At 37.4% G+C, this 12,339-nt stretch overlaps 1 protein-coding gene across 5 annotated transcripts in view; it reads left to right on the top strand.

Annotated features, from left to right (window-relative positions):
- MGLL (monoglyceride lipase) overlaps positions 1-12,339 on the top strand; it is a 164,551-nt gene that overhangs the window by 138,586 nt on the left and 13,626 nt on the right. For all 5 annotated transcript variants that reach the window (XM_087923785.1, XM_026723323.2, XM_087923786.1 and 2 more), the window contains exons 4-6: positions 2,453-2,589; positions 6,558-6,668; positions 10,265-10,354. In XM_087923785.1, coding sequence (XP_087779911.1) covers positions 2,453-2,589; positions 6,558-6,668; positions 10,265-10,354 — 338 coding nt within the window. The remainder of the gene's footprint in view (positions 1-2,452; positions 2,590-6,557; positions 6,669-10,264; positions 10,355-12,339) is intronic.

Raw genomic sequence — 12,339 nt, 5'->3', positions numbered from 1 at the left:
ATCTATGTCAAAATTGAACAGCCCTCTCTCAACAGAGGGAGAGAAATACAACATCATCTATCTCCAGTCTACAACACAGTCCTTTCAACAGTTCCAAGAAGACCCTACACCCATTTGCACCACTCAGGTGAACCTGATGACACAGATAAACTTCCAGGTGGACTTAACAGCTCAGTAAAAACATGCAAATGACCATCTGTCTGCAAGGAGTATAAATCCTTCTATTCCCCACCATCCAGTCAGAAGTGAAGAATCTTCTTGGATAAGAAGCAAAACATCTTCAAAGAAAAACCAGAAAGTCCAGTTGCCTCTTGAAAAAGCACCTTTGGGACATTCTCATTTTTCCCAATGTTTTGTGTATATCTGTCTTTCTCAACTTGAGGCTCATTGGCTTTTATCATTTTCCAGTCATCAAATACTGCATTAAATACTGTAGGGCAGTAGCCCCCAACCTTTTTTGTGCCGCAGCCCGGTACCGGCATCACAAAATCATCCACGGCCTGGTACCGGCATCAGCATGCATGGCAAGGCGAGCCGAGCGACCAGCCAGCCAGCCAGCCAGCTGTCCCCCGCTTCTCCCCGCCACCTTCAACTCCTCCTTTGTACCTATGTCGATCAGCTTCGCGGCGGCTTCGGGACGGTCGCTCGGCTCACCTTGCCATGTGTGCTGAAAGAATCCTCGCGCCTTAGTTTTGTTTGAAGCCGCCCCCCCTTGATAAAACTAAGGCGCGAGGATTCTTTCAGCACCCAAACGCCGCTTTCTACCCAGAAAAGCTCACCAGAAGCACTTTTTCATCAAAACAGGATGGCGGCGCCCAGCAAACCGGCGGCCTGGTAGAAATTGTTCCATGAACCGGTACCGGTCCAGGGACCGGTGGTTGGGGACCCCTGCTGTAGGGCATCAGGATGGGAATGTTGCATTCAACTAAAAGCCTAGTTCTCATATCATTCTTAACTCAGTAAACCACTAACTCAGCCATAGTTCTAACATGCTTCTCTCAACATTGATCTAATTGCAAGTCATGTTGGGTAGAGCATATCCGAATACCAGTATTGAAAAAGCATTTACAGGGCAGAAATCTGGATTAAAAGGTAAGAAAATGTGCAGCTGAGTAACGTCAGAAATCTCTGCATTTCTTTACCCTCTAATCTTAAGCTTGGCTATTCAGCACTTTTTTCTTTTTAAGAATCAAAGCTGCAATGATTACAGAGCTATAATTTTGTTTGGGCGGTGGGCTATCTTGTCAGATCAGCTGATCATCAGTTCTATTTTATGAGGGATAATTATGAATTTCAATAGCATACGACATAAACTATTTCCTTCCTTGGAAATAGTTAAGGAGGAAGGTAATAATTATTTTCTGCTTTTAACTGTGTAAGCCTGCAATCATTTCTTATTGAGGCTGTGAATATATAAGACCCATATCTTGTTGGATCAGACTGAAGTCTGTTTAGTAGTGCATCATCCTATTTCTGAAAAGGTTTAGAATTTTACCCGTATTTCCTCATAAGAGGAAGCCAGGTCACATTGGAAGCCTCTTAAGGATCCCTATGTAGGGATTGTGATCATTTATAGCCTCAGGCAATCTCAGTTGTGGAACATAGAAGTTTTATGTCCATGACTTGGTGTTACCTTTGATTCTTAACAGGTTAGCATTCCCCAGACAAAGGTGATGTACAGTTTGGGGCTCCCCCTGTTCTCATTGCTCTTGTGGCTTAAGAGGCCTTTGTACACAAATGATGTTATTTGTATTGAATATAAAACCAGACACATCACTGGAAACTAAAATCATAAGGCTCGTCCGATTTACTTTGCACCTGTTACGCATGTGAATTCATTGGTGAAGGCAATGATGTTAGGAATGGTTAGTGGATAAAGAAGAGTCAAGCAAGAAACACGCTGAGGTGCTCTCTGAGCTTGTTTGTTTTCTTACAGATGTTTCAAAATAGGTAACCTCATCAGTGGCTTGACAACGTCAAATCTGATGCAAATTTGAATAAAAAACAACTAAAAGAAGCTGTGCTTGACTGGGTAGCATAGCGCAGAGGTCTCCAACCTTGACCACTTTAAGACCTGTGGATTTCAACTCCTAGCCTTGCTGGCTGAGGAACTCTAGGAGTTGAAGTCCACAAGTCTTAAAGTGGCCAAGGTTGGAGACTCTTGGCATAGAGAGCACGTCTCTGTAAAGTCACCAGGAGTCGGACATGACTAAGTGTCAAAAACAACAGCATGTTGTAAATGGAGTATAATTTTTCTTAATTTGGTGACTGCCAAATGTGTTGGACTTCAATTCCAATAGGCCCTGCACACATCTTGATGGTGTCATGTGGGAGAAACTGTAACAGAATATAGTTTTTGTGTCTAGGTTGGGTTTCATGTGTAAGTCTCAGAAGAGTCAAAATATGAACTACTTTTGGTGTGGCAGGTCACTTTTCCTTTTCCCTTTTACAGTTGGCCATGGGCAAAGTGAAGGAGACCGTATGGTTGTGTCAGACTTTCACGTGTTTGTCAGAGACAGCTTGCAGCACATAGATCTCATGAAGAAGGATCATCCAGGCATTCCTGTGTTTCTTCTGGGGCACTCTATGGTAAGAACATTATCCTTCCTCATGGAGCCTTGGCCTCCTATAGAGCAGCAGACGCTGTTTATTTTGGGTTAGGTTTCTGAAGTCTAACAATTAATACTGGTGCCAGGAGGCTTTTAATTTTTATTATTATAGCCTTTTCTGTTTTCTTTCTCTGTTTCCTCTCCATTCCCTCTTTTTGTTTCTATTTTTCTTTTATTTTCACAAAAAGCAGTGGCTATGTTATTGGAGTTGTTTGTAAACAGCTGCCCATCTAAATGTGAACTGCACAGTTCCTAGTTCTAATGTGAAATTACAGATTTACACACCATTCCCAGGGCTTATTTCCAATATTGAAGAGTTATGAAGCTGGAATTTCTAGAAACGCAAATGGAAAAATAACTTTTTTTTTTGCCAAAAAGCAATAGTGTGAAATGAATGTATGTATATATGAGAAAGATAAAAGACAAAATGTTTTAGAGATTTTGTTGTGCGCTAATGGACTTTACATGAATTATTCTCATAATTTTTATACAAAGTCATAAACAAGTGAAGAGTTTGTTTGTTTTTTCCCGACAGATAAACACAAGGATAGATAGATGATTGGATGGATGGATGGATGGATGGATAGGCAGGCAGCAGGCAGGCAGGCAAGCAAGCAGGCAGATCCCTTTATTCATGTTGGTTAAAATGTTTCTAAATCAATTAAGGACCATATTCATTTAAAGAGTGGGTTTCCCCGTTTTCTGAGATTCTCAAGTGTTGTTAAAGGGAAGGATGAATATGCCAATGGTACACATTTTTGCAGTGAGAAGAAAGGGAAAGGTAAGGAAATGTGCAAAATAAAAGCAAACATGAACTTCTGGGTTGGGGTCCACAACTCAGCTTTCCAATTCTACAGGCCACAGAAAACCTTTTGATGATGAAATAAAGTCACAAAGCAGGGCCCAAAGTTCCAGTTCAGGGAGGCTGGTTGGATGAGAAAATGGGTATTTTGCATTTTGTGGCTTTATATTCCCATTAGGGGATAAAGTGACAAATGGCATAATGATGCTGGACCTGCCGGCCAAAAGAGATGAAAGAATAGGTGGACAGTTCAACAAGGATAATGCCCAGAGATATATCAAGAACTATGGTGGATATTGAACAAGCTTGTGATACAGGAATGGATATATCATGACTTATCAACTCGGAATCATTTTAATACAAGAATAAACCATGTAAAATAAAAGGTATCCCCAAAGTTATGTTATGGTTTACTCATAATACATGTAATATTCTATGATGTAGACTTTGTGCTGCCTTAGACTATAATTTTTATTTTTACTACAAAGGATGTACAACCCCAATCATAGTTTGTTCTGGAAGTTTTAAGCTAGCTAATAAAGGTTAAGGTTCAGGGATGAAAATGCAAAAGGTTGCATGTGTGAGTCGATTGTCATTTACTTCAGAGGAATGGTTTATCATATCTGAATTTTATTACTGTTGTAAAATGTATCAGTGATGGCTTGTATTCTGGAGATACATGTATGTGTATTCATATCTTGTTCTATTTGTTTTAGTTATCAGCAGAATCCGATTTTTGGAAGGCAAAAAATTCCCATTGAAAGCTAGGCAAGAAATTGCTATAATCTACTTTACATACATATACAAACACATACACACAAAGACATTTTTTTTTCTTGTATACAACCAAGGCATTAGCTGTCACTATATCCCATTGTAACATGCATTACATGTTACACTGTAGAAAATTACATTGTCTAGTACTTTTTAAAAAATTATAGCATATAAAATGCATTTTTGTTAAATTAGAAGAAAGTTGTACAACCATTTGAGACATTAATTCTGTAATTCTAAACCTTACTCTATTTTTGCTTTGAATTCATATCTAGATCAAAGTGGAAATTCCTGTTAATGCTCAGATCATCTTGCTTTTAGTTAGTTCAGTTAATCATTCCAGTTCCGATATGCTTCTTTAAGAAATTTCCTTCTTTTCAAAAACTTACTCTAGGTTTATAAAAAAAGCACTGAATAATAGCAATGGGGACTAGCATGAAAAAGTAAACTTTTTTTCTGAGAATCTTTAAAGAAATCTCAAAACAAAAAAAGTGGCCTTTGAAATAAAGTTAAGGCTACCATAGCCATCTCTATTAAGTTAACAAGATGATGTCTGATTTGAAGTTCATGGTAAACCTTTAAAACAAAGAAATGGTAGCATAAGCTGAAATTGAAGTTACCCAAATAGTCCTCATATTCATATAAACACAAACATGATTTATTCCTGCAAGTAAAAAAAATGATGTATCTTTAATACAGTTCTCCAAGAATTTCCCATGGCAACTACTTGCGAATCATACTGAACTCTCCTGCTTACTGAGGTTGAGATACATACTTTTGGCTTGAAGAGGGAGCATTTTAGCTTGCAGTCCCAAACTGGCTTGGCATTCAGTTATTTTTTAATGACTATGCCAAATAATAATCAATAAATCCCTCCAAAACTGGAACAATCAGTCCAGTTTTAAGAGATATAAGTCAAGATTTATAAGAGATGAAAGTTATGCCTTCAAACTTCTTTGTTTCTTACATCTAACCATATTATCCAAAACTTTTTAAAAATGGCCCTAAAATTTGCTTCCCAATGAGCTATTATTCTCCTCTGTAAGAAAAAATAAAATGTTTTTTATCATTCTTTGTTTTAATAGCGCTTAGCAATAGCATTTAAATTTATATGCCCTTTCATTATGCTTTACAGCCCTCTCTAAGCGGTTTACAGAGACAGCCTATTGCCCCAACAGTCCTCATTTTACCCACCTCAGAAGGATGGAAGGCTGAGTCAACCTTGAGAGAGTGAGAATTGAACTGCTAAATTCTGCAGACAGCCAGCAGTCAGCAGAAGTAGCCTGCAGTACTGCATTCTAACCACTGCGCCACTTAACTGCTCATTAAACTATACATTTTTGAATGCAAGCACATAATGTGATGTTTTATTAATCTAACTTCAGGATATCGTTTGGTTACTTTGACTTTCCCTTTGGCTTCTGTTTCATCCCACAGCTTGACCAGACTGTCTACTTGCCATTCCATTCTTTCTAGTTGTATCATTACTTAACTCACTAAGAATCTCTTGATTTACTCTTGTCTGCCTCTCCTTCTCTTCCATTTTTGGGCCTTTATGGACATGCTGGGAGCCATTTTTCCCATACCACTGGACAAATGCTATCTTTCTTCTTGCATTTTGTAAAAATCTGGTTGTAGTTTGAAGGAACAGAGAAAATGATTTACATTTTTTTTTGTATTTTTGGTTTTCCTTGTAAAGGAATAATATATATGAGTTTAATATGTAAATAAGGAAGAACATTCTGTAACAAGAACCTAATAGCTGTATTGTGATTCCTAGGATGATTTCTTTTGTGCAGTTGCATTTCTGGGTATTCCAGTGTTGTACAATGCCTAGAAGTGGTATTGACACACCTTTTGAAGCACTGCCATGAGGCTCTGGTGCTAATACAGGTGAATTGTGCACTTAGTGATACACACTTGCATTCATTACATAAGTTTTGAAATTATCACCTCCATAGTTCCTTTGAAGTTTTTTGTCTGTTGTTTTATATTGCTGATTGGAATCAGTGGTGCATGATAATGGAATTGATCTAAAATGCCTTTTTCTTGGTGCAGAAGGAAATTGAATATAGCTTGGCCATTGCCACAATAAGTCATTGCCAGAATTAAACTGACAAGGTTCCAAGACAGTGACCTTGATAAATGTACCTGCCCATAAGTTCTTGTCATCTCTTTTAGTTATATGACCGGGAGGGGGGCAACCATATCACTTCAGGTATTTCTAAATTCCAACTCAGCTGCCACTCCGGTCAGCATGCCAAAGGTAAGACATGCTGGGAGTTGTAGTATTGCACAAACTTCCCACCTCTGCTTTACTGAGATCAATAGTCTTAGCAATCATCAACCCATTGCTTGCTTTTTCATTTCAGGGAGGAGCCATTGCCATCCTCACCGCGTGTGAAAGACCAAATGACTTTTCAGGCATGGTATTAATTTCTCCTTTAGTAGTTGCAAGCCCTGATGTAGCGACACCGATCAAGGTAAAAAAAAAAAAAAAGGTGTTCATTTAATTCCAGGCACACTATCTAAATGTCAGCTAAAATCTTACTAACTTGAGATAATAGCTCTTTTCTTTCACCAGCCTAACCTCTCTATATGTGGTAGAGTGCTTTTTTTTTTTTTTAATACATGAATTTAAGGCTGTTCCTGAATGTAAAAGGGTTTCTGGTCAGTGTAAAAGCTGAAGGATTAATGAATGAAGATGCCCTTTTTCTTACAAAAATCAGAATTGCCATTTAGAGCAAGAGCCTTGCACTAACCTTTTCCATTTCCTGTAGATTTATTTTGACAAATCTCTTTTCTCAAACTGCTTTTGTTTCCCTCAGTTTCCAGATGCATGATCTCTGGCTAAGTTCCCATGCTATGCTACACCTTAATGCAGTTTGCTTAGCCTGGTGTGTGAACTCTTTGTGGTTTGTAAACCATGGTGTTTGAGTGATGAAGCCCTATGACATGTTCAGAAGGCATGGTTAAAACAATTCATAACTTAGCACAGAGTGTGCAGCTTTCTCTGGGCAGAAAGCCACTCTTAAGCTTTGAGAGATATCCCCAGGGCCGCACTCAAAAATGCAATTGGTGGGGCCAAGACAAAAAATTACTTCCACAGTTGAATGCAGTTAGTAGGATTGCTCTCCTCTCCTGTATTTAATCAGCTTCCCCTTTCAATCATATTAAAAATGCAATCTGGTAACAATTTTTGGAGGTCTCTTGGAACCACCAAGACCTCAGCTTCTGTACCAATTTTTATTGGGTTGACTAGAATGATGGATATGAGGGTTTTTTGGTGGGGGAGTTCAAATTATTTTAGCTTCACTTCTAACAGTCAGTTTTATAATTATTTTAAGCAGGTGGTGCTGATTTATTAAGTTTGGCAAGGAAAAAGTAACAACCAGCCCCACGTCTAGTCTATGGACTCATTCATGGAGCTTAGGGTCGTTTCTTATTGTGGAGAAATTTCCACCCCTTGATAGTTTATAAATAGTCATATATGCCTCATGACATTATACTATCAGCTTATCTGATATTATACAATATGATGAATCGGATCAACTAAGGAGACCTGACAAGAGTATTGTATACAGTTAGTCCTCAACTTATGACCACAATTGAGCCCAAAATGTATGTTGCTTTAGTGAGAAATTTGTTAAGTGAGTTTTGCCCCATTTTATGACTTTTTGCCCAATTTGTTAAGTGAATAATTGCATTTCTTAAATTAGTGACATGTTTGTTAAGTGAATCTGGTTTCCCCATTGACTTCGCTTGTCAAAAGGTTGCCAAAGGGGATCACATGACTCTTGGGCAATGCAACCGTCATAAATGTGAGTCAGTTGTCAGGCATCCAAATATAAATCACGTGACCATGGGCATGCTGCAGTGATGAAGTGCATTCACACATGCAGTGTGAAAAATGGTCATAAGTCACTTTTTTTCAGTGCAGCTGTAACTTCGAATGGTCACCGAATAAACTTCCATAAGTGGACGACTATCTGTGTTCCATTTCCTTCTCTCTAGACCTTTATTTATTAAACCATATGTTGCAAAAACTTGTAAAACTTTATTGGCTCAATGATTCTAATTACAGATCTCTCTTGTTAGCAACTCTTTAAAGTAGCTGAATTTTTTTCCTGAGCTCATGAAAAACCTTCTTTAAAAGGTTGCTGAAAGGAGCTACATTTTTTTACTCCTTCTTGCTCCTAATCTGAATTGTTGCCCCATAAATTATGTAGGTAGCAGCTGCAGCAGTAGCAATAGCAACAACCTGGGGGTATAGCCACGTAGTCTACTCAGCACTTTACCAAGCTTTAATGAAAACTGCTTGCGTAGGGGAGATTCGAATGAATGCAATTCAAAGCAAATGTGATAACTATTATAACTGCTTACAATTAGAGCATTAAATTAGCTGCTGATCTTGCTTATTCAAGAGGTATCTAAGAAAGGAAGGCTGGTGGGACTGAGGATTAGCAATATCTTTATCTCACAGATATGATTGGCTAAGATTTAAAAGTTGAATATTACAGAGTCTGTTTTTCAAACATTCCATTAATAAGATATGCTTGTGAGAAGGGCATCTCTCCAATATGGGTAGTTGTCATTAATTTGTGAGGTATTAACTTAATAAAGCATCCTTTCTATCAGCCTGACTCCTAATATGTTTGGATAGGGTACATTAGCAATCATAGACTAAGAATTAAACTACTTATATTCTGACAAATTCAAAAATTAATAGATAATATTTGTACATGAAAACATCAGACTATTAGGCAGGAGAGCATGTCCATTAAGCCTGAATATCCATTAAATCCAAATTTATGTCACTTATGTAATAATGCCAATTATATAATTTGTCATTTGCGTCAGTTCATGTCATTAGGCATATCATATAATGATGTAAATTCACACAAATTGTGGTAATTTAACTAAATCATCTGCACTACTTCAGGTAAAAGTTCTGTCCATTGCCTTCAAAGTCCACTAAACTGGGGTACTATAAAATGAAGTTTCACTGTACTAGGAACAAAACTCTTCATTAGCTTAAATATTCAGCAAAATGGAAGAAAAATGATTGGAGTTATTAAAGCAACAAAATCTAAGTTGCTCCATGGTGAGTTGGCCATGGTAAGTTGGCTGTGGCAAGCTGTCATAGACCCCTCTGTGTCAGCTTTGAAACTTTCGTTTCTGGGAGAACTTTTACTTTATTCTTTTATCATTAATACCATGTATTTTTTCCCACAGTAGCGATCTTTGATGCAGGAGGATCGGAGAATGTGATGAATATAATTACATTTAATGGATTCATAGAAAATCAAGGTCACAGATTTCATTTTCCAGGAAACATTACTGCATGCAGTAATGAATATGTCCTTAAAACAGGCCTAGCAAAGTATTTTCTTGGCTATCGTTGATTTTAAGTGATGACCACTTAATTAGAACGTAATCTACAGAACATAAGAGATTATTCAGCATTGGGGTCAGCTATAGAACCCTATTAGTGGAATTTTTTCAAGTATTTTCTTTTCTTCATATTTTAGTATTTAGCTCCCAGAAATTAGCTGTGCCATAGATCTCTTTAGTCAATGTGTACACATTTTTCTCTTTATTTGTATCCCTGCTACAGAATGTGTTTACCATGTTTAAAGAACTGTACTATAAATCACATAAGCTAGAATAGGGAACTAAAATACAAAGTGAATAGCAACAAGAAGGAACCCTGGCAAACAACCCTGACTTCCCTTGAAGAAGGGAAAAGCTGGCTTTCTCTCAACTTCTTTAGCCAGGATTCCTTCCTTCTTTTGTTGTCAGGAAGAAATGTAAGAGTCCTAAAGTTGGACAAAGAGGTTTTTGGAGAGTAACACCACTTGCATCAAGCTTTCCCTTATAAATAGTCCTGAGAATCTTTTCACTCTTTCTGGTACATTTGGAATAAATCCATTTGTTGGCATTCAGGAGCAGATCTTCAGCTGGAGTGCAGTAACAATGTAGTGGTTAAGCTAAAAAAAAAAAATTCTGCTACCTCAAAACTGACTTCTGTAATTCCCTTCTTGCCTTCCAAGATATTAATTATATTTTTCTCCCTCAGGTATTTGCAGCTAAAGTACTTAACTTTGTCCTGCCAAACTTGTCTTTGGGATCTATTGATCCAAATGTCATTTCCCGGAATAAGAAAGAGGTGAGAATTGTATTGCCCCTGAAATACAATGTTTTGCCTTGTGATAGTTTGGCTCTTTCCCATTCAGTATAACTAGAAGATCATAAGCGAGCAATTTGGTCTTGGTACAAATCAAAGAAAATATAACTAGAGGGAATAGAACATCCCTACAGTACAGGTAGTCCTAGACTTAGGACCACAATTGAGCCCAAAATAAATTTATGTTGCTAACTGAGACATTTGTTAAGTGAGCTTTATCCCATTTTATGACCTTGCCACAGTTGTTAATTTAATCACTGCAACTGTTAAATTAGTAACCTGGTTATTAAGTAAATCTGGTATCCCCATTGACTTTGCTTATCAGAAGGTTGCAAAAAGTGACCCCATGACCCCAGGACACCGCATATAATCATAAATATGAACCAGTTGCCAAGTATCTGATCTATGATTGTGTGACTACGGATTGTACATGAAAAAAACCTCATAGGTCCCTTTTTTCAGTGTTGCTGTAACTTTGAATGGTCACCAACAAATGTTGGTAAGTTGAGGACTACCTGTATTATACTGAGACTGAAATGGCCTCCTATCCAGATATTTTTATCAGCAGTCTAAAGTAGGGAAGAGAAATCACAGAAAGGATTGTCTGTACTGGTTGATGGATTTGTGTCAGATCTGTGAGGTACATCTGATTCTTTCAGTCTGCGTGACCTTCCAGCTTTCATTTATGCTAGAGATAAGTGTTTTGATGAAAATGGACAAAAAGCATAAGATGAATCATTGCAACAATAATATTTTTGCCATGACTGTTTTAAAGGAAGAAAAGATACGTGTTTAGCTTGCTGTAGAAACATTACAATACATTTAAATGATTTAGGTCTCTATGACACAAGTGAGTATGTGATTTGCAGGTGTTAATTTATCCTTACATTTTCATTTATTTATCAGTCTTGTATGCTGCTGCAAATACCAGAGTCTCAGTAGCTAACCAAGTATAAAAATATATGCAGGTTTTAAAAATGCCACTTTGTCAGTAGTCATGAAGTATAGTGAATACATACCCCCGTTGGCCATTTTTATCTTTTTTTTTTTAAATTATTCTACTGACTAGGTAAGTCCTGTTAAAGATTAATGTATGTTGATTAAAGTTTGTTGTTGGTAATGTTGAGAGGAAGTGTGACATCCATATAGAAACAGAATACCAGCAATGCATAATAATAAAATGCTCAAACATGTTCAGCCTATTATGTTTAGTACATGTTTAACATGAAGGTCAAAACATTAGTTTCAGGAAGATAAGTTAAAGGATTTTTGGGAACGATAATATCAAACATTTAGTTGCATCAATAAATCTGTCTTGGCCCACTAGACAATGGTCTGTTGATGTGGAATAAAAAGAAGGCAGGAACATTTCTGCCTCCCAACAAATTACCTGAAGGACAGAGAACAGTGATGCATGTAGCAGAAATTAATCATCTCTGCAATATAAGATACTACAGTCATAAGTATCTAGGAATTCAGAAACAATGTCATGACTGCTATTTATTCTCAGGATCAGTGAAAAGTAGAGATTTAATAGAAATCAGTCCTCTGTTTTACTGTTATTATTATCTTAGTCTTTCACAGTAGCTACTATGAGATTGAATGACTGCACAGATATGCAGTTCTCAATTCTCAACTACAGAAGCTGGTTGACTTTGTCTAGCCACTCTTTCAGCCCAATCTACTTCACAGGGTAGTTATTAAGAAGAGGAAGTTTGTGTCCACCAACTGATGCTTCTGAATGAAAAGCAGAAGATTGACTGATTGATCAATCAATCAATTAAATAATATGACTCACATAATGACAAATTCTGCCTTTACATTCCACATCTGGTGGAAGAATATCAGTTGTTGGGTTTGCATTATGATACACCTTTTCTCATCAGGTCCTCTCGGTTTGCTTTACTCCTGAGGACATCTTCATATTGCCAGACTCAGTGCCTTCAGAATATTAGGGAAGTTGTCCA

Source organism: Pseudonaja textilis, chromosome 2 (assembly GCF_049901715.1).
Source record: "Pseudonaja textilis isolate UNSWEBS1 chromosome 2, rPseTex1.2, whole genome shotgun sequence".
Classification (NCBI taxonomy): Eukaryota; Metazoa; Chordata; class Lepidosauria; order Squamata; family Elapidae; genus Pseudonaja; species Pseudonaja textilis.
This window is presented reverse-complemented; position numbering and strand designations above follow the sequence as displayed.